Source organism: Cheilinus undulatus, linkage group 23, assembly GCF_018320785.1.
Source record: "Cheilinus undulatus linkage group 23, ASM1832078v1, whole genome shotgun sequence".
NCBI lineage: Eukaryota > Metazoa > Chordata > Actinopteri > Labriformes > Labridae > Cheilinus > Cheilinus undulatus.
The window spans coordinates 3,877,398-3,896,775 of NC_054887.1; the positions used below are offsets into that span (position 1 = coordinate 3,877,398).

Consider the following 19,378-nt stretch of genomic DNA (forward strand, 5'->3'; position numbering starts at 1 on the left):
ATCAAAAAGGGGATTTCTTTCAATTATAATCTTTAACAGGGCCCCTAGTTGAGCATTTTGGTCTATTTTGCCCAATAAGAAGGTACCAAATTGAGCATTTTGTGAATTTTGCCCAGTAAGAAGGCACCAAAGAGAGGAACTGATCACATTCTGACTACTTAGAAGGTACCAAATTTAGTATTTTGTCCATTTAGGAGCCACTACTACTGTTCCAATTGGTGCCCTCTAAATTTTAAAATGTGATGCCATCTAAATAATCAGAATTTGACAAAAGGCTCAACTTCCCCAAAATATCATTTCTACATTATTCTAAAATGTTGCAGTGTAAAAGTAAAACATTTCCCCTCAAACTGATAACTAATAAGGTACAGACAGTCTAAAACGTAGTGAAGTATAGTACTCTAACAGTTTTCCTCAGTATTGCCCACCACTCCTCATGACACAGTGTTATGTCTTAGTGCTGAACTGTGCACACACAAACACAGACAGAACAGGCCTTACTGACATTTCCCAGAATACAAAGAACTCACTATCACATCAGTTCATAAAGAAAATGACCTTCTCTGAGTAAAACCGCTCCTTTCCTGCCCATTTCCAGAAAACCTGGAACATCACCTGGAAATGCAAAATTCATAACCTTCAAAACCTAGTTCAATCAGTCAGGTTAAAGTGAGACACAGGCGACGGTGCAGGCATGACGCTCACTATGTTATCTTCACCCCGGATGACCTTTTGGAACGCCCAAGGGTGAGAGAGTTCCACTGTGTACAGAGACATACTTAGGGAACTTCATAGTTGAGGACAAACAGTTCTTGTTTTGGCTCTAAATGCTCTCGTGCAGATCAGGTTCCCCATCTTTGTGTTGATAACTCAGCAACCACACACATTTGACCCCAGGCATCAGGTAGTCATTAACTTGGCTGAACCCTGACATTTATCTCCTCAAACTTCCTCTCGGCTTTGTGCTGCTAATGCACGTCTTTACTGCTGTCAGGCTCAAAATAGCTGGGAGGGCTTTGTCAAACTTGAAGGAATGACATGATGGGTACATGCTCTTGAAAGCACTAATTAAATCTTTAACTTATAAAACAAACTCTTAGTTTGTAGCTTTGGCTGAAAAACAGGACTGTAAAGGTGCATTGCTACATGTAGCTCCACCTCCACTCTACTTCAATTTGATAGCAGGAACTTTGCTGTAGTGACATGTATAAAGTAAACCTGGCACAAAAAATAAGGAACTCTGTTTGGTAGACTCATTCTTTGTTATAACAATGCTTTTTGGAAATAGATCTTACTTCACTGGAAAGCCTTTTTATTTCTATATTAAATGGAGCCACATTTGTAAGGAGCATGCATTTATTGGATGAGCAGCAGAGCTGAGTATGTGGGTTGCATCCATGTAAAATTAGTCAAATCTTCTAAATAGATCTGCTGGCAGGCCATGGAGGTAGTCTCTGGTAAACCCTGCACTGTAGGGGCGAGCGTTGTCATCTTGGAGGATAGAGTTCAGTCCCAGACTGTGGAGAAATGGGATTGCCACTGGTTGCAGACTCATCACGATATCTCCCTGAATTGAGATTGCCTCCGATGATGACATGCCTGATTTTTCCAGAGGGAGATGCCGCCCCGCACCGTCACTCTGCCTCCACCAAAAGATGTTACTCTATTGGTGCAGCAAACAGCTGCAGTCAGTCTTCACCAAACTTTCATCCTAACACCAACTGCTGTAGGCCAAATCTGGATTCCCTGTTGAACACAAGGGTCCTCTACATGTTCAGGTTCCAGAGCATGTGCTCCCGACACCAGCGCAAACGGACCTGATGGTGAAGGGCAGTCATGGCAGGCCTCCTGGCAGCCCTATGAGACTGGAGGTTGGCTGGGTGCAGTCTGTTCCTGATTGGTGCTGAGCTGATTCTTAACAGTTCAACTATTAAAAAGCCAAGTAATGCGTTTTTGTTTGGGAAGACCCGTTAAAATAAGGGTGGGCTGCAGGAATGTTTAAGTGGGAAACCTGGTAGTCCAGATGTTAGAGTGCTGAACTGGTGATTCACAGCAGTACAAGGTTTATTAAACCAGACTAAGTCTGATAAAATCAGAGGAATCTCTCCCTAAGAAATGTAGAACATCCTACACAGAATTCCCTGAGTTATGGAGAATATTTATGCAACAATTTGTGAGGGAAGATGATTAAAATCTTACCAGGTTGGCAAGAAAACAAAGACCTCATGTCTCACTCAAAGTGCTTTCTATAATTCGGCAAAAATCAGACTTTCCGCAGGACCTGCAGGAACCCTGATATGCGCTGCCACAAGCTGCTTGGTAGGTGTTAGCATCATGCAGTAATCTTGAGCTTTACTCGGGCTCTTGAGGGTCTTTACCACTATTTACTAGCTTTGTGTTGGCGTGCTGCCTCTGCAGGTGTTCAGAAAGATTTGCAGAGTTCCCAGCAGACAGAGAGTTGTTACTGACCTAAACAAAGTTTACTCTCTACTCTCACATTCTTGTCCTTTGTGCAACAAATTTACAGAGGTGTTCATATCTTTGCTGTTCACCTCCCCCATGGACTCCAGCTGATGTTTCATTCACCTGAGTCAATGAGTGTTGCATCAGCGCAAAGTAAAACGGACACTTGATTTGATTTCTCATGCTCCTGTTTAACATGTAGCTGGAGGATTTACAGTAATACAAGTAACCAGCGTATTATTTCACAGTAAAAATGCCTAGCCGAGCAACAATGTTACATTTTTTTAAATACATATACATTTTAATGTATTTTTAAAGCATAATTTACCCATTTATGAGCAATATTTCCACTATGGTTGAACTGAATTTACTTGCATTATTTTGCAGCGCTGGACCATACCATTTGGACATTTTTAAGGGAGGAGCAGAAGCCCCCCAGTATCGGTCTGTTGACCGATTCATTTTGTCCCTTTTGATTCAATAATGACACTAATTACTGAGAAAAAATTGATAAAAACAAACTTTTCATTGCAGGCTCCTGAAGGGCCCCTCCCTACTGTGGGCCCGGGTAATCAGTACCCTTTTTCTCTCCTGTGCTATGCCCCTGGTTATTATATGGAATAACTTATTGCTTGTGTTTGTTGGTGAACACATATGATGAGAAACTTAAATAATAATCACAGATCAAATCGCAATATTGGGTAAAAAAAAAAAATGGCAATTAAATATTCCCAAATGTTTCAGCCAGTCCCCAAATAACTGCATAATGGCTCAGCATCTCTGCACACCAGTTCGTATTTGCAGTAACTGACCTAAAACCCTATGAGGGGACCATTAAAGCTGTGCCTTTTGACTTATTTACAAAGTTTTAGAGTGCCCACCTCTGTCACTGCTTTAACAAAGCATCACTCCGTTTGTCTGCACAGACACAAACATGTTTAAGCAACATCGCCAACGACAACTGACAGATAGTAAATTAACGGTGACTGGTACCACCAACGTATGACGCAACTCCTGCGTTATCTGGTTTGGTGAGAGCACGGAGACGTGCTTTAAGGAGATATTACTTCAATCATCACATCCAGACGTGCCAAAAATGTTTCCTGTGGGCTTGTTTCAACAAAGCCCAGTTATTTTCCGGCTCTGTCACCTTTTCTCTTAGTTATAAAGAAATCCAGACTTATTTCTGCTGTATTTTTCCATCTTTTCTGTATTTTTAAGAGTGAAGGCCATCTCCTCTTCTGAGCGTATGTGTTAGAAAGGGGAAGTGTACAACACACAGGGAGGTAATGACACCAGTTTGAAAAAGGTACACCCTAGGAATCTTCTGAGGGTTACCAAGGACAACTGGATAGGGTTGTTCTGATATGTCTGATACTTCTTTAAATGCAGGTGTTGGTATCGGTGAGTACACGACTTTATGCACCGATCCGATACCGTTTGGTTTAGCTTTATGGTTTGCTCCATTTAGCCATGCTAAATGTTAGTGCTATAAACCATAAAAAAAATTAAATAACTTTTGAACCATAAATTGTTGCCTCTTAGCTACTTGTTTGTCCTCTTGAAGCTAGCCGCTGTGCTTTCCCATTGATGCTATTGATGCCTTTGAATTCCTTCCGGCAGCATTTTCAGGGAGCCTGGAACCTGTGTGACTTTTGGGGACTTTAATGATTAAATCCACACCATATTGGACATCTTTTTATCCATTTTAATGGAATTAGGATCATTTAATACTGCTAGCTTGAATGCTAACAGCCATATTGTTACCGTCTGTGAGGGTCTGTCAGCCAGTGGCAGGGTGTACCATAATCACGTGATGCTGCCTGAATAGAGAGTAACAGAGAGACAGAGAGCCTGTGATGCAGCCCCCTGTGTTATTGTTATTTTAATATTTAGCAGTAAAACTCAATAATCAGCAGAAAAACAACTTTAGGGTCACAGAGATGCTGTACATTAATAATGCTTTCCCACTAAAATTAGCATGTAAACGCGGGTTTTTTAAACGCGGGTAAACACGCTAACAATCGGCAAGTGACTCCCCAGATAGCAAAAGACGTTAATGCAATGTTGGATTTTGGTCAGATTGGTTAGTTTTGGTTGAGGTTGAAAAATCTATGTTGTTTCAATGTTTAGTTACACTTAAGTTATTGTTGAATCAGTGTAGTATAGATGATGATTTTTCAGTGTTGGGGGTATATTTGACTGCTCTCCAGTACTACAACATGACAGGTACGGTAAAGTTCCATTGGTTATTCAAAGTAAAAGTCCAACCAGTTTGGTTTTGTGGTGAGACGACTCACATTTTCATACACTTTTAACACAGTAGCTCTTTGGTTGTTGCAGTAACATGCATCGTCTTTACTCAAATTAATAAATGATTTAAAAAACATAAGTTTGTAAGAGATATTAACTCATAAGCTGTCTTCATTTCCATCTAAATCTTCTTCTCTGCCCAAAAAATGCTGTTGTGAATTTCCACCAGATGCCTGGTGGAAAATAACCTCAAAAGACATCACATTCTATTCTTGTAGTTTGTGACCCCCAGTCATCTGAAATTCATAGTTTACACTGTTTTTGTTGTTTTTACATATTACACACACACACACAGTGATGGCCTTGTTGCTCATTGCTGCCTTGAACTGTTGGAAGGCTCAGTCTGGAAGAAGTTCAGCTGGAAGGAATTGGAGAGTGGAAGGTCACTGGTTCGAGTCCTGGTGGGAGTGGAGCTGGACCTGGTAGCTGGAGAGGTTCCATCATGTCTTGAGCACTGTCAAAGTGCCCTTGAGCAAGACACCAAACCCCCCAACAGTGTAAACTAAGAATTTCCCTTCAGGGATGATTAAAGTACAACTTTACTTTACTTAGTAATAACATTGTGTCAATGTATAATGCAATGCATATATATAGTTGAATCAGTGTTGATGCAATTCTACATCCTTTCAGTGTTGATCATATCATAGCTGAATCGAGGTTGATTCATTGTCAGAATTGATTGGAAATTCAACGTTATTTCCATGTTGATCATAGCGAGCACTTTCAATGTCTTTTTCAATGTCTGACATCAATGTTGATTGCAATCTTCAGCCTGACAATATCGCAATGTTGATTCAGGCACTTTTTGCTGTCTGGGTCCTCTCCCATTGCCAGCAGACCTGGGTCTGATCGCCAGCAGGCGAGCTGCGTTTCTGTAGCTGTTTCTTTTCCTCTGGTGCGTCAAGCTGATGTCATCACGTTAGAGACATCATCATCCGAAACACAGTTAAAGCCCAGTTCAGACCAAAGATTCGCGATGCAAGACGGTTGTAGAATGAGTCGCAGCAGTCTGAACTGAGCGTTGCAGCTCGAAGGAAGCCATCTGATGGAGTCGCCAGCGATTCAGCCTGTTAAGTCGTAGAGAGCGGGTTTAAGAGCTCAGCAAGCAGAGAAATGTGGAAAGGGAAATATATTTCTCATTTTGAAAGGCTATATACGCCCATTGCAGCATAGCCATGAAATTTCACGGCACATATAGACACTAAAATGCTTTTCTAGCTCAGTCTTTCTATGACAAAGATATCCTCTGAGAAAAATTAATGTTCTACTGACATATTCAGCTCCTACAGCCTTGAATTTCTCATGGATTATCCAGTAAAGTGCAGGGCTTCCTACTTATGAGCGCAGCCAAATAAAGTTAAGGAGAACCTTTTCTGAACAACGTTTCTATTTCAATTTTTCACATCTATCCGCTTCTTGGAAATATTAGGCAAACATTGATCTTAATAATGATTTAAAACAGAAACTTCAGCCACCAAACTCCAGTCTCCGTTAAGCCGGATGACAGCTGATGGAGGAGACGACAGAGTTTTCAGACTGAGATTTAAGGGTGAAAACTAAAAAAAAGAATATATAAAGTCATTTCCAAGGAGCAGACATATGATAAAGGGAAATAGAAACAACCTTTTAGAAAAGTCTCTCATTCTCCAGCTGCATTTTTATGCAGCGCTTCCTGTGATAAACCATGAGAAATCCAAGGCTGTAGAAGCCTGACTTATTCACGAAAAAATAATAGCTTTCAGCAGATATCTTCATTATGACATGAGTGAGCCAAGAAAAGCATTTTTGTGTTTATATGTACCATTAAACTGCGCTGCCCTGCTGCGAAACCTCTGCCTATTGTGTCTCCTCCAGCAGCAGCGCATCAGGCTCTAATGTGCAGCTGACGGGCTGAAGTTTCTGTGTAATAAACAAAAAAAGAGGATCGATGTGATCATTTCCAAGAGGCAAATAATGCAATAAATAAATAAATGAAAGGTTAATAGATTATCTCAGAATAAAGTTTCTGTGCAACAACAACAAAAAGAATCTATGAGGTCACAACAGGCAAGAAATATAAACGTATTACTTGTATTAATATAAATGTAGGCACGTTACGCCAAAGTCATCCCGCGTTCACCAGGGTGTGACGTTCCCACTGGAGCCGATTGGAGGGGAGCCGATAAAAACCCATGTCAACTGCAGGGTCAGTCGACCCAGGTCTGAATGCCAATTAGAGCCTTTCCCACTGCCGGCAGGAGACGATTGTTAGTGGGTTTAAACAGGTTTTTCGGCCAGTGGGAAAGGGGTATAAGATTCTATTTGTTGAGCCATGTTCTGAGTCAAATATAGGTCTAAAATAATTTGCTAGTCTGCACTGTCAGTCTAAAAGTTCACATTGGTATCGGATCGGCCGATACCCAACACCTTGGTATCGGAATCGGTATCAACAAGGAAAAAATGGTATAGGAACATCCCTTTTATCAAATAAGCTGATGTGGGATTTACGAGTCAGTTAAACTACGTAATTACCTTTTTTTTGGTTTGTTTTTATAAAAACAGGCTTCAAAAACCCTGTCTATATTGCACTTTAAAACTGTAATGAACCTCCTGCCACTAGAGGCCACTGTAGCTTCAGTTAATAGCCACTGCTTTCCTCTCTGGCACTTCATCGAATGTAAATATGAGAAGCTCAGTGGTGGCTTAGCGCTTAGCTTGTGGAAAGAAATATCACGATCTTCATCTGCAAAGAGGAATGAAGGCTGGCGGCGCTAGATGCTAATGCTAGCCACGCTGTAGAGAGTATATCAGGCTAACGTCACGCATCACCCTGCCAAGAATTTGACTGTTTTGTAGGGATTTTCTCCTCTGTGGACTAGTCAGTGAAATGAAATTAAAATGAGCTTTTAGCCTAAACCGGTCCCCAAAACAGTGCATCTCAAAGGGCTATTCTTTAACTCACTGAGTGCCACTGATGTATATATATATACGTCATTTAAAAACCAACACTTAAGTGCCATAGACGTATATATACGTCATTTAAAAAAACAACGCTTGAGTGCCATTGATGTATATATACGTCATTTAAAAACCAACGCTTGATTTCCATTGACGTATATATACGTCATTTAAAAACCAATGCTTGAGTGCCATAGACACATATATACGTCAAAGTTTTTTTTTCACAAGGGGGCGCTCTCATGCTCCCTGTGAGTAATTTTGGGGCTTCTGGGATACGTAGTTGGGACACTACAGTCGGAAGTGACGGTAGATCAAACGTCAGAGGTGGAGACCCTGGGGTCAAAGAGCAGAGCGATCGTTACGGAGGTAATCTAAGCTAAAAGTTCTAACTTAGACGCTGGAAGAAACTTTAAACTTTTGCCAGAGAAATCGCTTACTCACTGAAACCAACGCTGAAGTTAACAACAGCGAATCCAGGGATCGGCGCTTTAATTCATCTGTCTATGCAGTCAAAAGGCTAAAGAATGCCGCGAGGTTCCCCCCGTGCGTCAGAGAAATAAGGCAGCCTCTCACCAGCTGGATGCATACAGCAACAAGCAGGAGAGGACGTGGGCGTATAGGGGGTCCCGTGGAGGCCGTCCAGTTCCAGAGTGTGAATGGCACTACAGTGACTGGAAGCATTGTTATTTATTTTACAATAAAATAACACTGTAATAGAATTTTCAGATGTCTTTTATGTTACTGAAGGCAAAATTATAACATTCAAATCACTGTTTTACTTGACAGACTCTCTTTCACAAAAATGCATTTTTCTTAGCTTTCTAGAAAAAAAGTGGTCTTTTTGGTGAAACTAGCCTCTATTCAACTTCAGATAAATCAAGAACGGAACAAGCTACAATCAAACGGTTTTTTCCATGATGAAATAGAGAGTTTCTTCTTTCATTTGAGCTATTTGGTATTTTCAGAATCATAGTACAAAATTTTCTGTGGGTCTTGAAAGATGACTCAAAAATGGCCAAAAACGCTGGCACAAGCCACTTTCCATTTTATAAAAGGACTGGCACTCACTGAGTGAATACACTCTAAACTTGCTGTAAATAGCTGTGAAAAATGTTTTTAATAAAAACAACAAAAAAGGCAGTTTTTCAGACATTAAAGTGTACAACATAGAAAATCTGGAAGTTGAATATTTTCCTTCAACTGGTTCTAAAGAGGCATCATTTTTACCGTCAGTACATTTCCTGTCTAAAACGGGGACTGATGCACGTCAGGCATGAACAATTCTTCCAGCAGCTCTGACAAAAGTCATGATTTTCCTCATCTTACAGCAACATTTCATAAGAGCACCTTGTATCGCCCAGGGCAGAGTGTTCTGTCACAGAGAGGAGTAACCACTAAAAAGAATGTGTCATGACACTCCCTGCAACTGTTATACTTGGATTAAAAGAGGAAAAAGGCACAACTTCCACATGCTTACAAGATAATCTCAGGCTGTCTGATAGTCTAAAATAAACAAAGTGAAAGTTCTGGTGGCACATAAACCCTATTGCACCAATTTAACAGAACTACCTTCAGTTTACTGGCAGGTGCTGCATTTCTTTTAAACGCTGTTGTGCAACTGCATCAAAGTTCAAGGTCATAAAAGGTGCGCAAGTATTAGGATCAAACACAGTGAAAAAAAAAGTGTTAAAAAATATCTGAGCTATGCAATATATTTGAAACAGCTTCAATAATAAAATGAAAATATAACATGAATACGATTTGTGACCCACTTTTAATGTTTCCATTAATGGAGCAGTACGTTATCAAACTGTGTCATCTTGCCAAAAACAAATGAAACGCACATAAAAGGCACACACCCACACACACAGTTAGATCAATAACACTGCCATCAAAACCTGTCAGAAATGAGGAAACAGCCGGTGGACTAGTTTCATATGGCACTCAGCCCATGTTGTGACTTTTCCCTGCAGGGAAAATGTCAGTGGGGTCAGACTACATTTATCTTAACCTGGAGCACAAATGCATGAAAGCTTTTTATAGACATATGAGCCTGCTACTTTTTGGCAGGACAGAAGTACAGCATGACTGAAATCATTAACATCATCGGGTTACGTATTACTGCATGGGTTAAACATTCATGCTTCTGTGTAATGGCACCATCTGCTGGTAGTCCTCGTGTACTACAGTACAGGCCATTATACCAGCAGACATGACACCTCTAAGGCAGGGGTTCTCAACCTTTTCAGCCCACGACCCCCAAAATAAAGGTGCCAGAGATCGGGGACTCCACTGTACCTGAAGGTGGTTCAACACAGACATGCATACAAGAACAGTCCTGTGCAGACAAGGCCACCCATAAAGAGAGGAGACATGGGCCAGCTTTCTGGGGCCCAGCCAAACTGGGGGCCCATGGAGGTCAGCAAAACCATGGCCCATTGTGAAGTTCAGCTGTGAAAACCATACTTTATATTTGACCTGAATAAAAACCACTCTTATTAAAGAAACAAATATCTGTCTTTAGTCATTTTGCCTTCTTTAAGGAAAATAATTTTGTTAAAAACATATATAAAGTGGCTTAAAAATGGCTAGAATTGGTGAATAATGGCAAAAAAAAGGTAGAAAAGGTGGTAAAATTGGATTTTTAAAGAACATGAATGGGTAAAAGTGGCCAAAATTAGATAAAAGTGGCAAAAAATGACCAAAAATAAGTTAAAGTGGCAAAAACAGGTACAGAAAGTGGTTAAAGGGGTTAAAAAGTGGCTGAAATAGCTTTAAGGTGCAAAAAAAATGGTGGAAATTAGATGGAATGGGATGAAAAATTGATATAAACTGACAAAAATGGGTTAACTGTGGTTAAATGGGCAAAAAGGGGTGTAAAAAATGGTTGATAGAGGCAATAATGGTTCAACAGAAGCAACAACAGGCAGAAAGTGGCAAGAATTGGTTTAGAAGAGGCAAAAACAGGCAGAGAAAGGTGTTGGAAAGGGTCAAAATGGACTAAAATGGGTTTTAAGTTGGAAAAAACATGCTAAAATGGGCAAAATTGGTGTTAAAAGTAACGACAAAGGGTTAACGTTTGGTAAAATAGGTGTAAAGTGGCAACAGTGTAATTAAAATATGAAGGGTTGAGAACCCCTGCTCTAAGGAAGGGGTTCTCAACCTTTTCAGCCTGTGACCCCCAAAATAAAGGTGCCAGAGATCAGGGACCCCCACTGGACCTGAAGGTGGTTCAACACAGACATGCATACAAGAACAGTCCTGTGCAGACAAGGTCTGGGGTCCAGCTTTCTGGGGCCCATGGAGCAAAACCATGGAAGTGACAATAGTGTGATTAAAATTCTTCAAATGGGCAAAAATGTGTGGAAATCTGGTGAATTGGGATTTAAAATGTGATTTTGATATAAACTGGCAAAGACGTGTTAACTGAGAAAGACAAAAAGGCTGATATTGGCAGAAATTGGTTAAACTGGCAAAAATGGGCATATCAGACAGTGAAATGTGATTAAAATGGGAAAATTGGGTGTAAAAAGTGGTAAAATGGGGTTAAAAGTGGCAATAATGGGCCAACAGAGGCAAGATTTGGCCTAAGTGGCAAGAATTGGTTTAGAAGTGGCAAAAACAGGAAGAAAAAAGTGGTGGAGAGGGTTTAAAATGTACAAAAATAGGTTTTAACTGGCAAAAATGTGTTAAAATTGTTGGGAAAAATTGATGAAAATGGTTTAATTTACATTTAAAAAATATTCTCAGTTTTTTAGGGAATCTGGAGACCCCCTCTCAGTGTCTTGCGACTCCAAAGGGGGTCCCAGCCCCAAGGTTGAAAACCAGTACTCTAAGGTGGTTCTCAACTGGTGAACTGGGACCAAAAAGTGGGTCACAGAGTTATTTTCAGTGGGTTGTGAATATGAGCCCAGGAAAAACAAAGAACAGTTTATTATACTTCTACAGTGCAGAGTCCGCCTCCTGCATGGAGTTTAGAAAACCTCCAAATGAAAGCAAAGCAGGCCTTACTGTGATTGCCCCGAGGAAAGGCTTCAGTCTAGATCAGGTCAAACTCAATCACAGCAGGGCTAAATTCTGAATTTGGGTCCAACCTGAGGGCCCAGCAGGGTCCATTTTCACCAGCAATGAATTATGGGGGGAAAAAAAACCTTAGCACTGATGATAAAGGATTTTGAGACTGAAAAGATCAGAATGATACATTTAAAGGCTCAAAATCTGAGATAAAAATTCAAACTTGTTTGCACAAAAGGTTCAAAACATGGCATTTAAAGTCAAAACAATGTTTTTAAAAGGCAAAAATATGAGATAGAAAGTTTACATAATGATTCTTAACAGTCAAAATATAAAATAAATTCAAAATCATTGGTTTAAAACATCAAAGTATGAGAAAAACATTTAATTGAGGAAAATTGAGGATCTAAAAGGTCAAATTATGAGATAAAAGTCAAAGTAAGGAGCTAAAAAGGTCAAAACATGAGGAAAAAATTCATGATCATGGGTTTAAAAGGTCAAAATATTACTTACATTTTCAAAATTAAGGATCTAAAAGGTCAAAAAATAAGATAAAAAGTCAAAATTGTGAATTGAGGATGTCAACATATGAAATAAAAAGTCAAAACCATAACTGTGAGATGCAAAATGAAGAATATGAAATGAAAACATGAATTTTTTTACTACATTCCTGATTTTTTTATCTAATTATTTTAACTTTTTACTTTTCCTAATGACTTAACGAGAATATTTTAAATCCTCATGGTTAAGTTTACATTTTAAACTGGAGGAAATCTGTGGAGCTCAAACCTGTAGGCCAGTTAGAATAAAAGTATGATAGGATCTGGTGGGCCGTAACTGTACCACGGGACTGTCAGGTGAGTCAAGGCATCCCAGAAAACTTTAGACCCCAGCTCTGACACGGGGAGGAGGGAGCGGGGCTCTCTGGTCAGTGCACATGTGGGTTAACATCACCCATTAATAGGTAAAGCAAACCCACTGAAGGTCAGGGGTGGAGCCACCACAGGTAAATATCCTGGGCTCAGACCAGTTTAAGACAATCTGGGATGTGCTAACTCACTTATCAGGCAGTCATATGCCCTATTTAAAGATATTTTTAATACAACTGTAGATTTACAATGCCAGCAGTTCCACAACACTTGGGCAAAAATAACAGTTCCACCTGAAAAATGAGTACTCCTTTAAAGGCAACATCATTTCAATATTAAAATGTTCTCAAAGTGTCCTAAGGCTTTTGAAACCAACACAATGCTTACAAATTATTTTTACTTCCAGCTCCTGAAAAAGGGCAGAAACTGTTTATTTTTAAAGGTTATAACAAAGGTATTAAACTGGCACTTGTGTCGTTCCAGATAGACATTTATTTATGAAAATTCAGCATAGTTCTAATTTAGTCTACTCTTAAGTATTACTCTTTACCCTGCAGTATCAGTATGAGGAGTTTTTATATATATATATGCAAAGGTCACTTCATTACAGGAATGACATTTTCATGTGTCTAGCTCCATGTTCATTTGTTCATTATCATAATTATCTTTGTAATTTTCCATCATAACAGCAGAAGAATATTTTTTGCCAACCTAAAAGATCCGAGGCTTTTTAATATTTGTGACTAAGCCATGTAAGCAGCTCCCTCACTCCACCTTTGTTGCAATCTACATCCTTGTTTTTTTCTTTTTTTTTAATGTAAACACCCTTTAGCAGGGGTGTCAAACTTAAGGCCTGGGGGCCAAATTTGGCCCTTGGTACAGTTACACCTGGCCCGCAAGGTCATATCATATTCTTATTACACCTGGCCCTAAAATATGAGGTCTGCAGATTTCTTCCAGTTTAAAAATGGAAACTTAACCATGATGATATGAAGTACTCTTAAATCTGTAGTAAGCGATTTATTTTTAGTGTTGTATGCCCACAGAAACAGCACAACCCATCAGGGTCTTGTTATTGAAGCCATCTAACAGAATAACACACTTCTGCAACGCTTCCTCGCGCTGCACTCTCACTTGAGGAAAACCAGCAAGGAACGATGCTCCAGCCAATGAGGAGGCTAGTACTCGTAGCAAATCAATGCTCAAGTCAGAGGAAGCATTCCTATTGGCTGCTGTAGTAGGTGTGCTTCCGCCTCTCTGCTCAGTAAGAAGTTGATACAATGGCGGAGTTACCAGCGGTGTTCAGTCCTATGTAGAATTTGTTCATGCTGAGGCAAAGTGAGGGCACTTTAGCACGCATTTTGGCTCTCGAGGGCACTTTACCGTGTGTTTTGGTTCCCAAGAGGGCAGTTTAGCGTGTTTTGGTTCCCAAGAGGGCACTTTAGCATGGGTTTTGGTTCCCAAGAGGGCACTTTAGCATGTGTTTTGGTTCCAAAAGGGTACTTTAGCACATGTTGTGGCTGTTGAGGACACTTTAGCATGAGTTTTGGCTCCCAAGAGGGCACTTTAGCACGTGTTTTGGCTCCCCAGAGGGCACTGTAGCACGCGTTTTGGTTCCAAAGAGGGCACTTTAGCACGCATTTTGGTTCCAAAGAGGGCACTTTAACACGCGTTTTGGCTCTTGTGGGCACTTTAGTGTGTGTTTTGGCTCCTAAGAGGGCACTTTAGCGTGCGCTTTGGTTCCAGAGGGCACTTTAGCACATGTTTTGGCTCTTGTGGGCACTTTAGCGTGTGTTTTGGCTCTTGTGGGCACTTTAGCGTGTGTTTTGGCTCTTGTGGGCACTTTAGCGTGTGTTTTGGCTCTTGTGGGCACTTAAGCGTGTGTTTTGGCTCTTGTGGGCACTTTAGCATGTGTTTTGGCTACCAAGAGGGCACTTTAGCACGCGTTTTGGCTCTTGTTGGCACTTTAGCGTGTGTTTTGGCTCTTGTGGGCACTTTAGCGTGTATTTTGGCTCTTGTGGGCACTTTAGCGTGTATTTTGGCTCCCAAGAGGGCACTTTAGCACGCATTTTGGCTCTTGAGGGCAATTAAGCATACGTTTGGCTCCCAAGAGGACACTTTAGCGTGCGTTTTCAACAACTGAGCCATGAGAGGGGGCGACTCCCATGCACACCTCTGTCTGGCACCTTTATTTTGGGGGTCACAGCGTGAAAAGTTTGAGAACCCCTGCCATGTCTGCATCATTCTTTATAATTTGTATTTTATTTATCTATTTATTCATTTATTTATTTGCTATATCCTGTGTATTATTCTCTTGTAGTAATATCATAATTACTTGTTTTGGGGAAACTACCTCCAACACTGATTAAAAAACGCTTAATGTGCCTAAAAGCTTCTTGCTCTTTATGATCGTGTTTTAAAATGACTCCACGGTAAAATCAGACTCATAACCTGCTGCCAGCCTCTGTAAGCTGCTCATGTTGCAGCTGCAATGATCAGTCTTTGCTCATCCTGCACTGCAAGAAATATCACTCTGACAAACTTGATTTCTTGTTTGTATTAATAAATAAATTCTTTTTTTCAGATAAGGCTGGTTTATCTTATATTTCTGAGGGGGTTACTCATCAGTTGTCCTTTGTATATTTTTAACAACTAAAGAAAAACTGAAGTAAAAATAAAATCTTACATTATCTTTACTCTTGTGCTGCTTTTTGTTCTAAGTTTATTAAAGAAAGCTACAGCATGGTACCAAGCATGCGTTTGTTATTTTTTGCAGTGTGCGTCCATGGTTGCGTCACATGACCAGTTAATCTTCTGTGTATTTCCGCGTTCACGACGGCCGAGCTGTTATCAATGACTCTCCATGGAGCTGTGCAGGGCTTTAGCTTCTTCACCATCCTCCCCTCCGGCTGCGCCTGTCGTCTCCATCCTCAATGAATGAAGCTCTAGCTATCTGAGGCTCTCCTCCTCCCCCCTACTCCTCCTCCGCCTCAGTTCTCCATCGAGCCTGTCTTCGACCAGCGCGGCAGACCTGGGGGGGAATCCGGGGAAAGGCAGCCGCGGCGCCGCGCACCGGCCGACCGACAACCCGCCGCGACGCGCCAACAACATGCTCACCCGGGTCAAGTCCGCCGTGGCCGGGTTCATGGGCGGAATCATGGCCGGGGGCAGCTCCGGCGGAGGGGGGAATAACGGTTCCGAGCTGCCGCTGAAATTCCCCTATATGAGACCGCAGTTCCTCGGACTATCCCCGGATGAGATCGAATGCTCCGCGGACCACATAGCCCGGCCCATCCTCATCCTGAAGGAAACCAGGAGATTACCGTGGGCCACCGGATACGCTGAGTAAGTAACCCGACCTCAGCTGTTTCCTAAAGCGGCTCTAGTTGTGTTTCTCATGTCCTCACAGTAATGGAAAGCCTTGGCGGTCAGGCCTAATGACGTGCAGGTGTCCAAAACAAAACAGTTTGCTAATGCTGTCATTGATATAAACACTCCTGAGTCTCAGAGCAATCAAGAGCCCAGACCGGGAGCAAAGCTGCACCTGTTGTGACCCAGACCGCATCCACCCAGCATCCTTTGCACTCACTCTCAGAGCTTTGTGTCTAATTGAAATCGCGTGCTGTTAGAAATGGATGACAGCATTCACCCAAAGGATCACAGCACTCAGAGAGCAAGCTGGCATTCACGTGCAAGAGGATGATGTAGGCTAACTTCTACCAGTGCATCTGCGCATTAGTCTGCAACTGTGGCCTGTCTGCCTGTAAACAGAGTAGTAGCAGTCCCCTTCAGAGGAGGCCTGACCCGAGACCATCATATAAACATGTCTGATTTTAAACAGCAACAGGCACACACAGAGCTGCTGTAAGGGTCAGAGGAACCCACCGGTAGCTGGGTCCACCTGTAGAAATCATGTGAGATCCACGTTTATTTCTCATTCCTTCTAATGATTAAACACACAGTTGAACAAAATTCTATTATTTAGAACCAGTGAGCTAAAAGGAGAACAATGAATGAATCAGGGTGGGGCACCTGGCGGTCCAGGGGCCACATGCGGCCCTCCACCTCACTCAGTGCGGCCCCTGATTTCATTTTCGAATACCAATAAATTTAAAAACTTGAAGGAAAAAAACAACAAAATCTTTGATCAAAAACTATTTGAAACTTTTTTTTTTACATTTATTTCTTTGGATTCATCTTTTTTTTTTAAATTTTGTTTTATTTCAAAATTATTTTTATTTTATTTTTAATTTATATGAAATACATTTTAATATATTTATTCTTATTTTTATTTGTTTTAAAAAATATATAAAAATAATTTATTGACTTCATGATTTATTCTATTTTTTATGTCATTTCCATTTGTGTTTAATTTTATTTAAGTTTTGTTTATTTTACTTTTCTTATTTTTAATTCTTTTTAACATTTCTTTTAATCAGTTATTCCTTTTCTTTTTTCTTATTAATAGAAAATTGTGTTTCTGTGAAACAGTTTTATATGCATCACTAAAGGCACTTAAAAAAATAAAAATGCATTTAAAATAAGAAATAACTATCACTGAAACATTTTTTTATTTTATATTTATTTATTTTTATTACTATAACTATTAATTAATATTATTTAATATCATATTAACTATTATTTTATTTTTTTTATATTTTATTTGTGAGAAATATCAAAACAGATGAGTGATATTCAAGTGGTACATGAGGGATAGGGATTTTTTTTTTTTAAATTGACAACTTGGACAAAATTAAACAAGGAAATGCACAATGTGCAAATACCTTACATGAAAAGATGAATAAACCAACCAACAAAATAATATTAATTATGTCATTAATATGAATAATAACAATAATAGTGATAATACTTATAATATCAGCTGCGTTTATAATAGGAAGAAGAGGGGGAAGAGTTGACCTTCATGAAACATTATTATTATTGGTATATTATTATTATTTTAATTCAGTTTCCTTTTATTACCATTATTTCAACTAATTTATTTTTACTTTATTTTAGTCTCATTATTATTCCCCCTTATTTCTTTATTTACGCATTCTTTTTGTGGGATTTAGGGTAGATTAGGGCCAGCAGGGTTGGGAGGGGGGTAGTTGTTCATATCATTTAAAAAAATGTTTGAAGTAACTATCACGTTCACTGCCTTCAAAAATGTTTCGTATTGAATTAATTGTTTCTATTTACACTTGAGTTCAAGAACATGAATGTTGGTGTAATAAATGATCATGAAAGCAACACATTCTTCTTTTGATTAAATAATCAGTAATCACAGGGTTTAAGTTCAGTATATCCAACATTCTGGCATCGACATTAAAACTAATGTGGCTCTCTTGGTAACCAAAGTTGCTCTTCCCTATAATAAACAACATGAAACATAACAAGGAAGACATCAATTATAAGTCAAACATATTTACAAATGCATCACTAACTGCAGTATTTCATCATCACAATTTAGTCTGTGTCGCTGCTTCTTAAAATCTTAAGAAGAATGCAAAATATTACAAAAACTTTTAAAAATGCAAAACTGTTGAATCAGCAGAAATATTAAGTGTAATTCTAAATGAGAGCATTATCATTTTAAGTAAATATCCACAGCAGACAATAGGTCTGGGCGATGCAGCCTAAATATCATATCAAGGTATTTTGTTTGCCCTTTACAGTAGCGGTATTATATGGTGGTATTACAAAATTAAAATAGATAACACATTTACATGCAGGTGCCACAAACCCCCTCCCCTGTCCCTAAAACAGACCTGTGATGTCAGACTGAACTGATAAGTCTCTCTGTGTTCATTTCTTTGGAATTACTCCTGCAGCTTTAAGTTTCACTTCTGTGGTGCTGAGGTGTGCAAAGCTGCTAGTGAGCCGGGTCATCAGGGGTTTAAAGCTTAAAATATGAAAATTCTACGGTTAAACGGTTATTGGGAGCCAAAAAGGGGCGCAGTCACATTTGAAAGCAGGAGGTGACAGCACTGGGGGCATTCACAATAAAAGCACTGGAGAATTAATGACCACAGACTTTTATTGTGAAAGTATTGACAGAAATAGCTTGTTTACCACTAATTAAACTGCACTTTACCCAACATGCTGGCAACTTTAAGTGGCTGCAGTGTTAACAGCTGCTCTGATTTTGTGAGTAACACCACAACCAGCTTCATGGACTTGACATGGACTTAAACACACCTTTAAACAGTTTTTTAAAGTCCCTGTAAAGTGAAATCAAAACTCTGTGTCTTAACACATTAAATATGATGGAATAAGATTGCTGTAAACATGAAAACACTGAGATCTATGTGTGACTGAATTTTGGGTTTACACCATTAGAAAAATTTTCACCGTTTGAGAGTTAACAGCTTGCTAAATGGGGTGTTTTATTCACTGAGAGGTAAATTTTCAAAATCTATTAGCCACAACAGCCTGTGGGTCATTAAAGGCATCATAATGTAGAGATTTGTACCAGAAAACAGTAAATTTGATCCCTAAGTCTGTCTCTCTGCTCTGGCACATGGCCAGGTAGCTGCAACCTTTTTTTCTTATTTGACAAGATTGTATTTCTCTTTGGTGGGCGTGGCTTCAGCTCATTCAACAGACACGCCTACACCATCCTAGGTTTTACTGCCTCATTTTTCATGACTTTGAAGCCCAGTTTTATAAACTAAAACCTAAAATAAAGATTATTTTTATCACTTTACAGGGTTTTTGAGCCGTCAACTATGTGATGTCCAACCAAAATGCCCCTCTGTCTTTGCATAGTAAGTTTT

At 39.8% G+C, this 19,378-nt stretch overlaps 1 protein-coding gene across 1 annotated transcript in view; it reads left to right on the plus strand.

Annotated features, from left to right (window-relative positions):
• Nucleotides 1-15,368: 15,368 nt before the first annotated feature.
• Nucleotides 15,369-19,378, plus strand: part of LOC121505821 (protein phosphatase 1H-like) — a 65,359-nt gene continuing 61,349 nt past the window's right edge. Inside the window, exon 1 of the mRNA XM_041781373.1 lies at nucleotides 15,369-15,944. Within this exon, the coding sequence (XP_041637307.1) occupies nucleotides 15,709-15,944 (236 nt within the window). The 5' untranslated portion in view covers nucleotides 15,369-15,708. The remainder of the gene's footprint in view (nucleotides 15,945-19,378) is intronic.